The 12,970-nt window shown below is 35.9% G+C and overlaps 2 protein-coding genes across 2 annotated transcripts; both read left to right on the top strand.

Annotated features, from left to right (window-relative positions):
- The first annotated feature begins 3,407 nt into the window (after positions 1-3,407).
- Positions 3,408-8,154, top strand: LOC142094352 (serine/threonine-protein kinase SBK1-like). The gene is made up of 4 exons (XM_075176430.1): positions 3,408-3,413; positions 6,558-6,726; positions 7,032-7,234; positions 7,348-8,154. The coding sequence occupies exons 1-4, from the start codon at positions 3,408-3,410 to the stop codon at positions 8,152-8,154; spliced, it is 1,185 nt and encodes a 394-aa protein (XP_075032531.1).
- A 62-nt stretch (positions 8,155-8,216) lies between these two features.
- On the top strand, positions 8,217-12,963 carry LOC142161517 (serine/threonine-protein kinase SBK1-like). The gene is made up of 4 exons (XM_075217242.1): positions 8,217-8,222; positions 11,367-11,535; positions 11,841-12,043; positions 12,157-12,963. Exons 1-4 carry the CDS (start codon positions 8,217-8,219, stop codon positions 12,961-12,963), a joined length of 1,185 nt encoding a protein of 394 aa, XP_075073343.1.
- Positions 12,964-12,970: the final 7 nt, after the last annotated feature.

Below are 12,970 nucleotides of genomic sequence, written 5' to 3'. Positions count from 1 at the left end.
ATTCGGTCACCTGCTCACGTGAAAAGACTGAATATAATCATTCTAAATCCTGTGTGAGACTGGGACTAGGAACCAGAGACCGGGACTGAAGTTGTTATGTTTATAATGGGAAACTATACACAAGTCTTATATAAATAGTGTTTTCCCTGTCTGTCTGGCATAGTAAGAAGAACATTTTTAAGGGGTATTTTAAAAATGAATAGGAAACAGAAGCTACAAGTAGTATGTCCTTTATATAGGGTGAAATGAACATCATGTTTTATCATCAAGGTGTACTTTCATTTCTCTCCAATTTACAACCCATATGCAGTGTACAATCTTACTGATACATGTTGTTTTATTTGCTCTAAAACTTCTCTTTACAAAATACAAATTTAAAATTTAAGTAAATGTAACATATACAATACTGGTAAAGTTACAAGTGTCTTCAAAGTTAATCTGGTTTAAATGAAGAACAAGTAATACTCAAAACATACTCACATCCATGGTACAGATCTCAGCATTGTTCTGACATAAAGATATTTTGCAATGTGTCTCTCATGAAGTCTCCTGATTTATATATTCTGTTTGAAAGAATTGGATGCTAGACAGAAATATAGAAACTATGATATGTGGTGACCCAAATCTTCATCACATCTGTGGTGTCTTCCTTTTGCTTAGAAATTATATCAGCTAAAGTAACATCCTACAATCTAAGCTCATCCCATCCATAAGGCTAGCGGTAGCCAAAGTATCCTCTAAGTTTTACACTAACCCTGCAGTAGTTTAATACCATCAATTAGAAATGAATGTACCCAGTTTGCTAATTGAACATAGATGTATCTTTGTGATGAGTTGCTGTTTTGTGTAAACTTGATACATTTAATATCTCTGTTAGCCGGTATCTTCAAACTGTAAGTGTTGGAAAAGGTTCAGGGTGTTCATTAATGTCTTATAATTTCCGATCTAGAGAAACATTATGCACGTGTAAAACACATGAGTGACAGTTAGTTGGGGTGTCAAGGTGTGGTTAAGATATTCTCTTAGGTTTATATTAACCCTTTGTAACACACATGAATGATATGGCATGAGTTCTTTTTCTCACACATTCCTATATCAATCTGTAGGAATTCTTGTGAAATGCAAATCCAGGAGAACAATGCCCAGTTGTTTACACAACATATGCACATTATCAATCAGCCAATCAGGAGGCACCAACATTAACCTGCTCCATCCCACCTTCCTTTCATAAACCAGACATCTTCCCATTCTGATTAGTGACTTTCTCTACTGCTTAAGACTCAGAGCGACTGTTTTATTACAGAATAGATTGCAATTTACCTCTGTTATTTTGTGAAGACTTTCAGCACTTTCCAACACAACTGAAATTATACCAGATATATTCAAGACTGAATTGAACATTTCTCCAAGGTAAGATACCTATAGTCATTGTAGAAATGATTACATGTTTGTGATTTGAAATTCTAAATCTTGATCATTTTTGTTTAATCTGTAAATTTAAAACATTGATTTACTAGCAAGTCTAATCAGATAATTGGTGATATCAAAGCTGTGTATTATATAATAATGACTACTATTTATCTTCTACAAATATAAAAATAAACAATTATACTTGTCATACATGTTATTTGTGTAGGACACTAGTTCCTTTTCTATATGGACACTGATTGCAAAAATAAAAATGTTTCTCTAAATATATTCCTAAAATAATGTAGTAATTAAAGCAAATAAAATATTCTTTCTGTCTTCATCCAGGATACAATGGCCTCCAGTCTACGTGATGTGGAGCTTACCCTGGAAGGACTGGTCTCCTTTGCTTCCCAGTTCCTGCAGGAAATAGAACTTGAGGACAGCTACCACGTCATGAAGGAGCTTGGAGGAGGTGGCTATGCTTCAGTGTTCATGGTAAAGGACATAAAAACAGGTCAGTTTGGTCAATTATCACCCTTTTCATAATCTACATTTATGGGACCATTTTTCAGCCAGGTTTACAAGAGGGTGATATACCTTGGACATTCCTTTTCTATATGTGACAAAATTCACATGGTAACAATTCTCATCCTTACTGAGCCACAAAATTCATAAAACTGACCAAGCACGAGTCCTGTAGTCAAACGTTGCCATGTACTGTATAGTTCTAATTTCATTGCCAAATTATCATTGAGTCCTCAAATCTATTAGTTTTTTCCAATTTAAAATTCACAACTAACCATGACCTTTTCTTCGCAGATCAGAGAATGGCAGTAAAGATGATGGACAGGAAAAGAACAACTGAGAGAAATTTCCTCATGGAATTCAGTATGTCCTTCCTCCTCTCATCCCATCCCAATATCATTGGGAGTTATGGCATTGCGTTCAAGACCAGTGACCACTTTGCCTTTGCCCAGGAGCTGTCACCAGTGGGTGATTTGTTATCTCTCATTCTACCCAATGTAAGTACAAGTCCTTGAATTGATTTTACATCAACTTGGTGCTTTAAACACGTTTTACCTTCTGGTTGTAACATGTTTAAAAGATGCTGAATCAATTGATTTATTTCTTTCAGACTGGACTTCCAGGAGACACAGTGAAGAGATGTGCAGTGCAGATCTCCAATGCACTGGAATTTATAGAAAATAAAGGACTGGTGCATATGGACATTAAACCAGAGAACATTTTGGTGTTTGATCAGCACTGTCATTGCATTAAAATTTCTGACTTTGGTCTTTCACATTTCAAGGGAACAGCAATTCAAACCAAGTCTGGGACTGGCTCTTACATGGCCCCTGAGATGTGCCAGCTTACTGACAAGGATCGTTTGGTTGTAGACTCCACTCTTGATGTGTGGGCATTTGGTGTTGTTCTTTATTGCTTGCTCACAGGAGAGTTTCCCTGGCAGTGCCTAGAGACAAAGAGTACAGTAGATTTGTTGAATGGCAAAATCACAGCCAGCTTGACGTCGCTCCCTCACCGTGGAACAGGCTGCCTGTTGGAGTGTTGAGGATGTTTAGTCATCTTTTAGCCATAGACAGTAGTCAGCGAAGCAAATCTACTGAAATCTTGATGTTCATGGGTGAGAGTTGGAAAGCAGAAAGAGCCCAGAATGATACTACAGACAATTTTCCTGTACAATCAGAGCTCTCATGTTTCAGCAAGAATCTGTCTTACATCCCAACAGACATTTCAAACAACAGTGAGTCCATTCAGTCTGTTATTAGCGCCATGTCACGTCATTTGAACACTGATAGTTTTGGCTTGGAGTGTGAGGAGACACCAGATGACTGGCAGAATAATGCACCAAATCCACTCATACTTCTGGATGATGAGATATCTCTACATGTCGGGGCAGAGGTGGAAATTGGGTGAACACTCAGCAGTAACTGTGTCTCATGGCTTTGTGAAGACATCAAATATGCTCTTCTCTTATTATGCAGGTAAGTTACTTGTTTAGGAAATAATGTCACTTCCAGAGCACTGATATCTGGAGATATAATGTAAATAGAGAATCTTCAACTTGTTCATACCTTGATTTACCAGTCCTTTTAATTGTCCACTCTGTATCTAAAAGGAAGTAAATACTAGTCTGCCATTGATATATGTAGCTTATCCTACAAAAGCACTTTTCCCCTGGAGTAATTACATGTATTGCTATATAGTATTATGCAGTGTTCATGGAAATTGATTTTCTAAAATCAGTTATAGTGTAAAATGCTTATTGATTTCCCAAAATACCTCATCTGTTTCACAGTACATTGTCACACTTTTATTTTATACTATTATATTAACATTCTTCTAAATTCCTACAGTAACGATTTTAGGAACCTACAAAGCAGATGAACAAGGTCCCATCTGGTGCACATTGGTGTAACTTGTATAAATATCCTCAGTTACCCCTCCCATGCACTAGGTGGTGCTCTTGAAAATGATCAGCTGATGCTATTTCCCAGAACTTCCGCTTACAACCAGTAGAAGATCATCGGGATGAAGGTTTAGCATTATAAGAACGATATTATTCTATTTTTAATGAGAAATATAATTGTACGAGTGCATTATACAAATTGAATCTCATTATTTTTACACCTAAATTATCCTGATATATATTTTGTGTGTGTGTTTATGTATCAGTTCTTGTTTAATACATTTCCTTTAATTATTTATAGGTTTAATAAAGATTTGAATTGTATGAAATTATTTGCCTGGTGCTTAATTTTTAAATGAGGTCAGAAACCTAGAATTTTATTTTAGAAAACCATGAACTCTCCCATTTTTTTTGCCCATTCTTTGTTTTTCCCGTTCATTAGTAATTCTTGTACTGTGAGAGTTATTATTGCTGTTTGAAAAACATCCTAAACAGTTACATTGCCAGGTTCAAAAAATTGCAGTTAAAAAGTAACTGGGATTTAGAACCTGAGAGGTGAATGAACACCATGTTTTATGATAAAGGTATATTATAACTTATCTCCTCTTTACAACCCAAAAGCAGTGTACAATATTACTGATACACAATGTTTTAATTTCTCTCAAATTTCACTTTACAAAACACAACTTTAAAAATGTTAAAAAAAAAGAGTTAACAACCAACAGTAATAATATTCTTCGCAAGACCTAACTATAAAAGGGTAATGTTATGAATGACTGCAAGATTAACGTGTGTTATATGAAAACAACATAAAACAAAATATAATTACACCCATGGTGTCCATTTTCTTGTTAATTCATATGTTAATAAGGAGCTGCACCACTTCTGTTCGGTGTAACAGGATTTTCTTTTCATCAATTTGGGTGTCCATATTTACTAAACACAAACCCCCCATTGTCTGGATATTCGGTCACCTGCTCACGTGAAAAGACTGAATATAATCATTCTAAATCCTGTGTGAGACTGGGACTAGGAACCAGAGACCGGGACTGAAGTTGTTATGTTTATAATGGGAAACTATACACAAGTCTTATATAAATAGTGTTTTCCCTGTCTGTCTGGCATAGTAAGAAGAACATTTTTAAGGGGTATTTTAAAAATGAATAGGAAACAGAAGCTACAAGTAGTATGTCCTTTATATAGGGTGAAATGAACATCATGTTTTATCATCAAGGTGTACTTTCATTTCTCTCCAATTTACAACCCATATGCAGTGTACAATCTTACTGATACATGTTGTTTTATTTGCTCTAAAACTTCTCTTTACAAAATACAAATTTAAAATTTAAGTAAATGTAACATATACAATACTGGTAAAGTTACAAGTGTCTTCAAAGTTAATCTGGTTTAAATGAAGAACAAGTAATACTCAAAACATACTCACATCCATGGTACAGATCTCAGCATTGTTCTGACATAAAGATATTTTGCAATGTGTCTCTCATGAAGTCTCCTGATTTATATATTCTGTTTGAAAGAATTGGATGCTAGACAGAAATATAGAAACTATGATATGTGGTGACCCAAATCTTCATCACATCTGTGGTGTCTTCCTTTTGCTTAGAAATTATATCAGCTAAAGTAACATCCTACAATCTAAGCTCATCCCATCCATAAGGCTAGCGGTAGCCAAAGTATCCTCTAAGTTTTACACTAACCCTGCAGTAGTTTAATACCATCAATTAGAAATGAATGTACCCAGTTTGCTAATTGAACATAGATGTATCTTTGTGATGAGTTGCTGTTTTGTGTAAACTTGATACATTTAATATCTCTGTTAGCCGGTATCTTCAAACTGTAAGTGTTGGAAAAGGTTCAGGGTGTTCATTAATGTCTTATAATTTCCCATCTAGAGAAACATTATGCACGTGTAAAACACATGAGTGACAGTTAGTTGGGGTGTCAAGGTGTGGTTAAGATATTCTCTTAGGTTTATATTAACCCTTTGTAACACACATGAATGATATGGCATGAGTTCTTTTTCTCACACATTCCTATATCAATCTGTAGGAATTCTTGTGAAATGCAAATCCAGGAGAACAATGCCCAGTTGTTTACACAACATATGCACATTATCAATCAGCCAATCAGGAGGCACCAACATTAACCTGCTCCATCCCACCTTCCTTTCATAAACCAGACATCTTCCCATTCTGATTAGTGACTTTCTCTACTGCTTAAGACTCAGAGCGACTGTTTTATTACAGAATAGATTGCAATTTACCTCTGTTATTTTGTGAAGACTTTCAGCAGTTTCCAACACAACTGAAATTATACCAGACATATTCAAGACTGAATTGAACATTTCTCCAAGGTAAGATACCTATAGTCATTGTAGAAATGTATACATGTTTGTGATTTGAAATTCTAAATCTTGATCATTTTTGTTTAATCTGTAAATTTAAAACATTGATTTACTAGCAAGTCTAATCAGATAATTGGTGATATCAAAGCTGTGTATTATATAATAATGACTACTATTTATCTTCTACAAATATAAAAATAAACAATTATACTTGTCATACATGTTATTTGTGTAGGACACTAGTTCCTTTTCTATATGGACACTGATTGCAAAAATAAAAATGTTTCTCTAAATATATTCCTAAAATAATGTAGTAATTAAAGCAAATAAAATATTCTTTCTGTCTTCATCCAGGATACAATGGCCTCCAGTCTACGTGATGTGGAGCTTACCCTGGAAGGACTGGTCTCCTTTGCTTCCCAGTTCCTGCAGGAAATAGAACTTGAGGAAAGCTACCACGTCATGAAGGAGCTTGGAGGAGGTGGCTATGCTTCAGTGTTCATGGTAAAGGACATAAAAACAGGTCAGTTTGGTCAATTATCACCCTTTTCATAATCTACATTTATGGGACCATTTTTCAGCCAGGTTTACAAGAGGGTGATATACCTTGGACATTCCTTTTCTATATGTGACAAAATTCACATGGTAACAATTCTCATCCTTACTGAGCCACAAAATTCATAAAACTGACCAAGCACGAGTCCTGTAGTCAAACGTTGCCATGTACTGTATAGTTCTAATTTCATTGCCAAATTATCATTGAGTCCTCAAATCTATTAGTTTTTTCCAATTTAAAATTCACAACTAACCATGACCTTTTCTTCGCAGATCAGAGAATGGCAGTAAAGATGATGGACAGGAAAAGAACAACTGAGAGAAATTTCCTCATGGAATTCAGTATGTCCTTCCTCCTCTCATCCCATCCCAATATCATTGGGAGTTATGGCATTGCGTTCAAGACCAGTGACCACTTTGCCTTTGCCCAGGAGCTGTCACCAGTGGGTGATTTGTTATCTCTCATTCTACCCAATGTAAGTACAAGTCCTTGAATTGATTTTACATCAACTTGGTGCTTTAAACACGTTTTACCTTCTGGTTGTAACATGTTTAAAAGATGCTGAATCAATTGATTTATTTCTTTCAGACTGGACTTCCAGGAGACACAGTGAAGAGATGTGCAGTGCAGATCTCCAATGCACTGGAATTTATAGAAAATAAAGGACTGGTGCATATGGACATTAAACCAGAGAACATTTTGGTGTTTGATCAGCACTGTCATTGCATTAAAATTTCTGACTTTGGTCTTTCACATTTCAAGGGAACAGCAATTCAAACCAAGTCTGGGACTGGCTCTTACATGGCCCCTGAGATGTGCCAGCTTACTGACAAGGATCGTTTGGTTGTAGACTCCACTCTTAATGTGTGGGCATTTGGTGTTGTTCTTTATTGCTTGCTCACAGGAGAGTTTCCCTGGCAGTTGGCAATGCCTAGAGACAAAGAGTACAGTAGATTTGTTGAATGGCAAAATCACAGCCAGCTTGACATCGCTCCCTCACCGTGGAACAGGCTGCCTGTTGGAGTGTTGAGGATGTTTAGTCATCTTTTAGCCATAGACAGTAGTCAGCGAAGCAAATCTACTGAAATCTTGATGTTCATGGGTGAGAGTTGGAAAGCAGAAAGAGCCCAGAATGATACTACAGACAATTTTCCTGTACAATCAGAGCTCTCATGTTTCAGCAAGAATCTGTCTTACATCCCAACAGACACTTCAAACAGCAGTGAGTCCATTCAGTCTGTTATTAGCGCCATGTCACGTCATTTGAACACTGATAGTTTTGGCTTGGAGTGTGAGGAGACACCAGATGACTGGCAGAATAATGCACCAAATCCACTCATACTTCTGGATGATGAGATATCTCTACATGTCGGGGCAGAGGTGGAAATTGGGTGAACACTCAGCAGTAACTGTGTCTCATGGCTTTGTGAAGACATCAAATATGCTCTTCTCTTATTATGCAGGTAAGTTACTTGTTTAGGAAATAATGTCACTTCCAGAGCACTGATATCTGGAGATATAATGTAAATAGAGAATCTTCAACTTGTTCATACCTTGATTTACCAGTCCTTTTAATTGTCCACTCTGTATCTAAAAGGAAGTAAATACTAGTCTGCCATTGATATATGTAGCTTATCCTACAAAAGCACTTTTCCCCTGGAGTAATTACATGTATTGCTATATAGTATTATGCAGTGTTCATGGAAATTGATTTTCTAAAATCAGTTATAGTGTAAAATGCTTATTGATTTCCCAAAATACCTCATCTGTTTCACAGTACATTGTCACACTTTTATTTTATACTATTATATTAACATTCTTCTAAATTCCTACAGTAACGATTTTAGGAACCTACAAAGCAGATGAACAAGGTCCCATCTGGTGCACATTGGTGTAACTTGTATAAATATCCTCAGTTACCCCTCCCATGCACTAGGTGGTGCTCTTGAAAATGATCAGCTGATGCTATTTCCCAGAACTTCCGCTTACAACCAGTAGAAGATCATCGGGATGAAGGTTTAGCATTATAAGAACGATATTATTCTATTTTTAATGAGAAATATAATTGTACGAGTGCATTATACAAATTGAATCTCATTATTTTTACACCTAAATTATCCTGATATATATTTTGTGTGTGTGTTTATGTATCAGTTCTTGTTTAATACATTTCCTTTAATTATTTATAGGTTTAATAAAGATTTGAATTGTATAAAATTATTTGCCTGGTGCTTAATTTTTAAATGAGGTCAGAAACCTAGAATTTTATTTTAGAAAACCATGAACTCTCCCATTTTTTTTGCCCATTCTTTGTTTTTCCCGTTAATTAGTAATTCTTGTACTGTGAGAGTTATTATTGCTGTTTGAAAAACATCCTAAACAGTTACATTGCCAGGTTCAAAAAATTGCAGTTAAAAAGTAACTGGGATTTAGAACCTGAGAGGTGAATGAACACCATGTTTTATGATAAAGGTATATTATAACTTATCTCCTCTTTACAACCCAAAAGCAGTGTACAATATTACTGATACACAATGTTTTATTTTCTCTCAAATTTCACTTTACAAGACACAACTTTAAAAATGTTAAAAAAAAAGAGTTAACAACCAACAGTAATAATATTCTTCGCAAGACCTAACTATAAAAGGGTAATGTTATGAATGACTGCAAGATTAACGTGTGTTATATGAAAACAACATAAAACAAAATATAATTACACCCATGGTGTCCATTTTCTTGTTAATTCATATGTTAATAAGGAGCTGCACCACTTCTGTTCGGTGTAACAGGATTTTCTTTTCATCAATTTGGGTGTCCATATTTACTAAACACAAACCCCCCATTGTCTGGATATTCGGTCACCTGCTCACGTGAAAAGACTGAATATAATCATTCTAAATCCTGTGTGAGACTGGGACTAGGAACCAGAGACCGGGACTGAAGTTGTTATGTTTATAATGGGAAACTATACACAAGTCTTATATAAATAGTGTTTTCCCTGTCTGTCTGGCATAGTAAGAAGAACATTTTTAAGGGGTATTTTAAAAATGAATAGGAAACAGAAGCTACAAGTAGTATGTCCTTTATATAGGGTGAAATGAACATCATGTTTTATCATCAAGGTGTACTTTCATTTCTCTCCAATTTACAACCCATATGCAGTGTACAATCTTACTGATACATGTTGTTTTATTTGCTCTAAAACTTCTCTTTACAAAATACAAATTTAAAATTTAAGTAAATGTAACATATACAATACTGGTAAAGTTACAAGTGTCTTCAAAGTTAATCTGGTTTAAATGAAGAACAAGTAATACTCAAAACATACTCACATCCATGGTACAGATCTCAGCATTGTTCTGACATAAAGATATTTTGCAATGTGTCTCTCATGAAGTCTCCTGATTTATATATTCTATTTGAAAGAATTGGATGCTAGACAGAAATATAGAAACTATGATATGTGGTGACCCAAATCTTCATCACATCTGTGGTGTCTTCCTTTTGCTTAGAAATTATATCAGCTAAAGTAACATCCTACAATCTAAGCTCATCCCATCCATAAGGCTAGCGGTAGCCAAAGTATCCTCTAAGTTTTACACTAACCCTGCAGTAGTTTAATACCATCAATTGGAAATGAATGTACCCAGTTTGCTAATTGAACATAGATGTATCTTTGTGATGAGTTGCTGTTTTGTGTAAACTTGATACATTTAATATCTCTGTTAGCCGGTATCTTCAAACTGTAAGTGTTGGAAAAGGTTCAGGGTGTTCATTAATGTCTTATAATTTCCGATCTAGAGAAACATTATGCACGTGTAAAACACATGAGTGACAGTTAGTTGGGGTGTCAAGGTGTGGTTAAGATATTCTCTTAGGTTTATATTAACCCTTTGTAACACACATGAATGATATGGCATGAGTTCTTTTTCTCACACATTCCTATATCAATCTGTAGGAATTCTTGTGAAATGCAAATCCAGGAGAACAATGCCCAGTTGTTTACACAACATATGCACATTATCAATCAGCCAATCAGGAGGCACCAACATTAACCTGCTCCATCCCACCTTCCTTTCATAAACCAGACATCTTCCCATTCTGATTAGTGACTTTCTCTACTGCTTAAGACTCAGAGCGACTGTTTTATTACAGAATAGATTGCAATTTACCTCTGTTATTTTGTGAAGACTTTCAGCAGTTTCCAACACAACTGAAATTATACCAGATATATTCAAGACTGAATTGAACATTTCTCCAAGGTAAGATACCTATAGTCATTGTAGAAATGTATACATGTTTGTGATTTGAAATTCTAAATCTTGATCATTTTTGTTTAATCTGTAAATTTAAAACATTGATTTACTAGCAAGTTTAATCAGATAATTGGTGATATCAAAGCTGTGTATTATATAATAATGACTACTATTTATCTTCTACAAATATAAAAATAAACAATTATACTTGTCATACATGTTATTTGTGTAGGACACTAGTTCCTTTTCTATATGGACACTGATTGCAAAAATAAAAATGTTTCTCTAAATATATTCCTAAAATAATGTAGTAATTAAAGCAAATAAAATATTCTTTCTGTCTTCATCCAGGATACAATGGCCTCCAGTCTACGTGATGTGGAGCTTACCCTGGAAGGACTGGTCTCCTTTGCTTCCCAGTTCCAGCAGGAAATAGAACTTGAGGACAGCTACCACGTCATGAAGGAGCTTGGAGGAGGTGGCTATGCTTCAGTGTTCATGGTAAAGGACATAAAAACAGGTCAGTTTGGTCAATTATCACCCTTTTCATAATCTACATTTATGGGACCATTTTTCAGCCAGGTTTACAAGAGGGTGATATACCTTGGACATTCCTTTTCTATATGTGACAAAATTCACATGGTAACAATTCTCATCCTTACTGAGCCACAAAATTCATAAAACTGACCAAGCACGAGTCCTGTAGTCAAACGTTGCCATGTACTGTATAGTTCTAATTTCATTGCCAAATTATCATTGAGTCCTCAAATCTATTAGTTTTTTCCAATTTAAAATTCACAACTAACCATGAGCTTTTCTTCGCAGATCAGAGAATGGCAGTAAAGATGATGGACAGGAAAAGAACAACTGAGAGAAATTTCCTCATGGAATTCAGTATGTCCTTCCTCCTCTCATCCCATCCCAATATCATTGGGAGTTATGGCATTGCGTTCAAGACCAGTGACCACTTTGCCTTTGCCCAGGAGCTGTCACCAGTGGGTGATTTGTTATCTCTCATTCTACCCAATGTAAGTACAAGTCCTTGAATTGATTTTACATCAACTTGGTGCTTTAAACACGTTTTACCTTCTGGTTGTAACATGTTTAAAAGATACTGAATCAATTGATTTATTTCTTTCAGACTGGACTTCCAGGAGACACAGTGAAGAGATGTGCAGTGCAGATCTCCAATGCACTGGAATTTATAGAAAATAAAGGACTGGTGCATATGGACATTAAACCAGAGAACATTTTGGTGTTTGATCAGCACTGTCATTGCATTAAAATTTCTGTCTTTGGTCTTTCACATTTCAAGGGAACAGCAATTCAAACCAAGTCTGGGACTGGCTCTTACATGGCCCCTGAGATGTGCCAGCTTACTGACAAGGATCGTTTGGTTGTAGACTCCACTCTTGATGTGTGGGCATTTGGTGTTGTTCTTTATTGCTTGCTCACAGGAGAGTTTCCCTGGCAGTTGGCAATGCCTAGAGACAAAGAGTACAGTAGATTTGTTGAATGGCAAAATCACAGCCAGCTTGACGTCGCTCCCTCACCGTGGAACAGGCTGCCTGTTGGAGTGTTGAGGATGTTTAGTCATCTTTTAGCCATAGACAGTAGTCAGCGAAGCAAATCTACTGAAATCTTGATGTTCATGGGTGAGAGTTGGAAAGCAGAAAGAGCCCAGAATGATACTACAGACAATTTTCCTGTACAATCAGAGCTCTCATGTTTCAGCAAGAATCTGTCTTACATCCCAACAGACACTTCAAACAGCAGTGAGTCCATTCAGTCTGTTATTAGCGCCATGTCACGTCATTTGAACACTGATAGTTTTGGCTTGGAGTGTGAGGAGACACCAGATGACTGGCAGAATAATGCACCAAATCCACTCATACTTCTGGATGATGAGATATCTCTACATGTCGGGGCAGAGGTGGAAATTGGGTGAACACTCA

This window comes from Mixophyes fleayi, chromosome 1 (genome assembly GCF_038048845.1).
Source record: "Mixophyes fleayi isolate aMixFle1 chromosome 1, aMixFle1.hap1, whole genome shotgun sequence".
NCBI classification, from domain to species: domain Eukaryota; kingdom Metazoa; phylum Chordata; class Amphibia; order Anura; family Limnodynastidae; genus Mixophyes; species Mixophyes fleayi.
Note: the sequence above shows the minus strand (reverse complement) of the source record. Positions and strands in the feature narration are given on the sequence as shown.

Bases quoted from the DNA above. Each gene is read 5' to 3' on its own strand.
- LOC142094352 (XM_075176430.1), top strand. The intron at 6,727-7,031 runs GTCAGTTTGGTC...TTTTCTTCGCAG, and splicing joins GGTAAAGGACATAAAAACAG to ATCAGAGAATGGCAGTAAAG. The intron at 7,235-7,347 runs GTAAGTACAAGT...TATTTCTTTCAG, and splicing joins TATCTCTCATTCTACCCAAT to ACTGGACTTCCAGGAGACAC.
- LOC142161517 (XM_075217242.1), top strand. The intron at 11,536-11,840 runs GTCAGTTTGGTC...TTTTCTTCGCAG, and splicing joins GGTAAAGGACATAAAAACAG to ATCAGAGAATGGCAGTAAAG. The intron at 12,044-12,156 runs GTAAGTACAAGT...TATTTCTTTCAG, and splicing joins TATCTCTCATTCTACCCAAT to ACTGGACTTCCAGGAGACAC.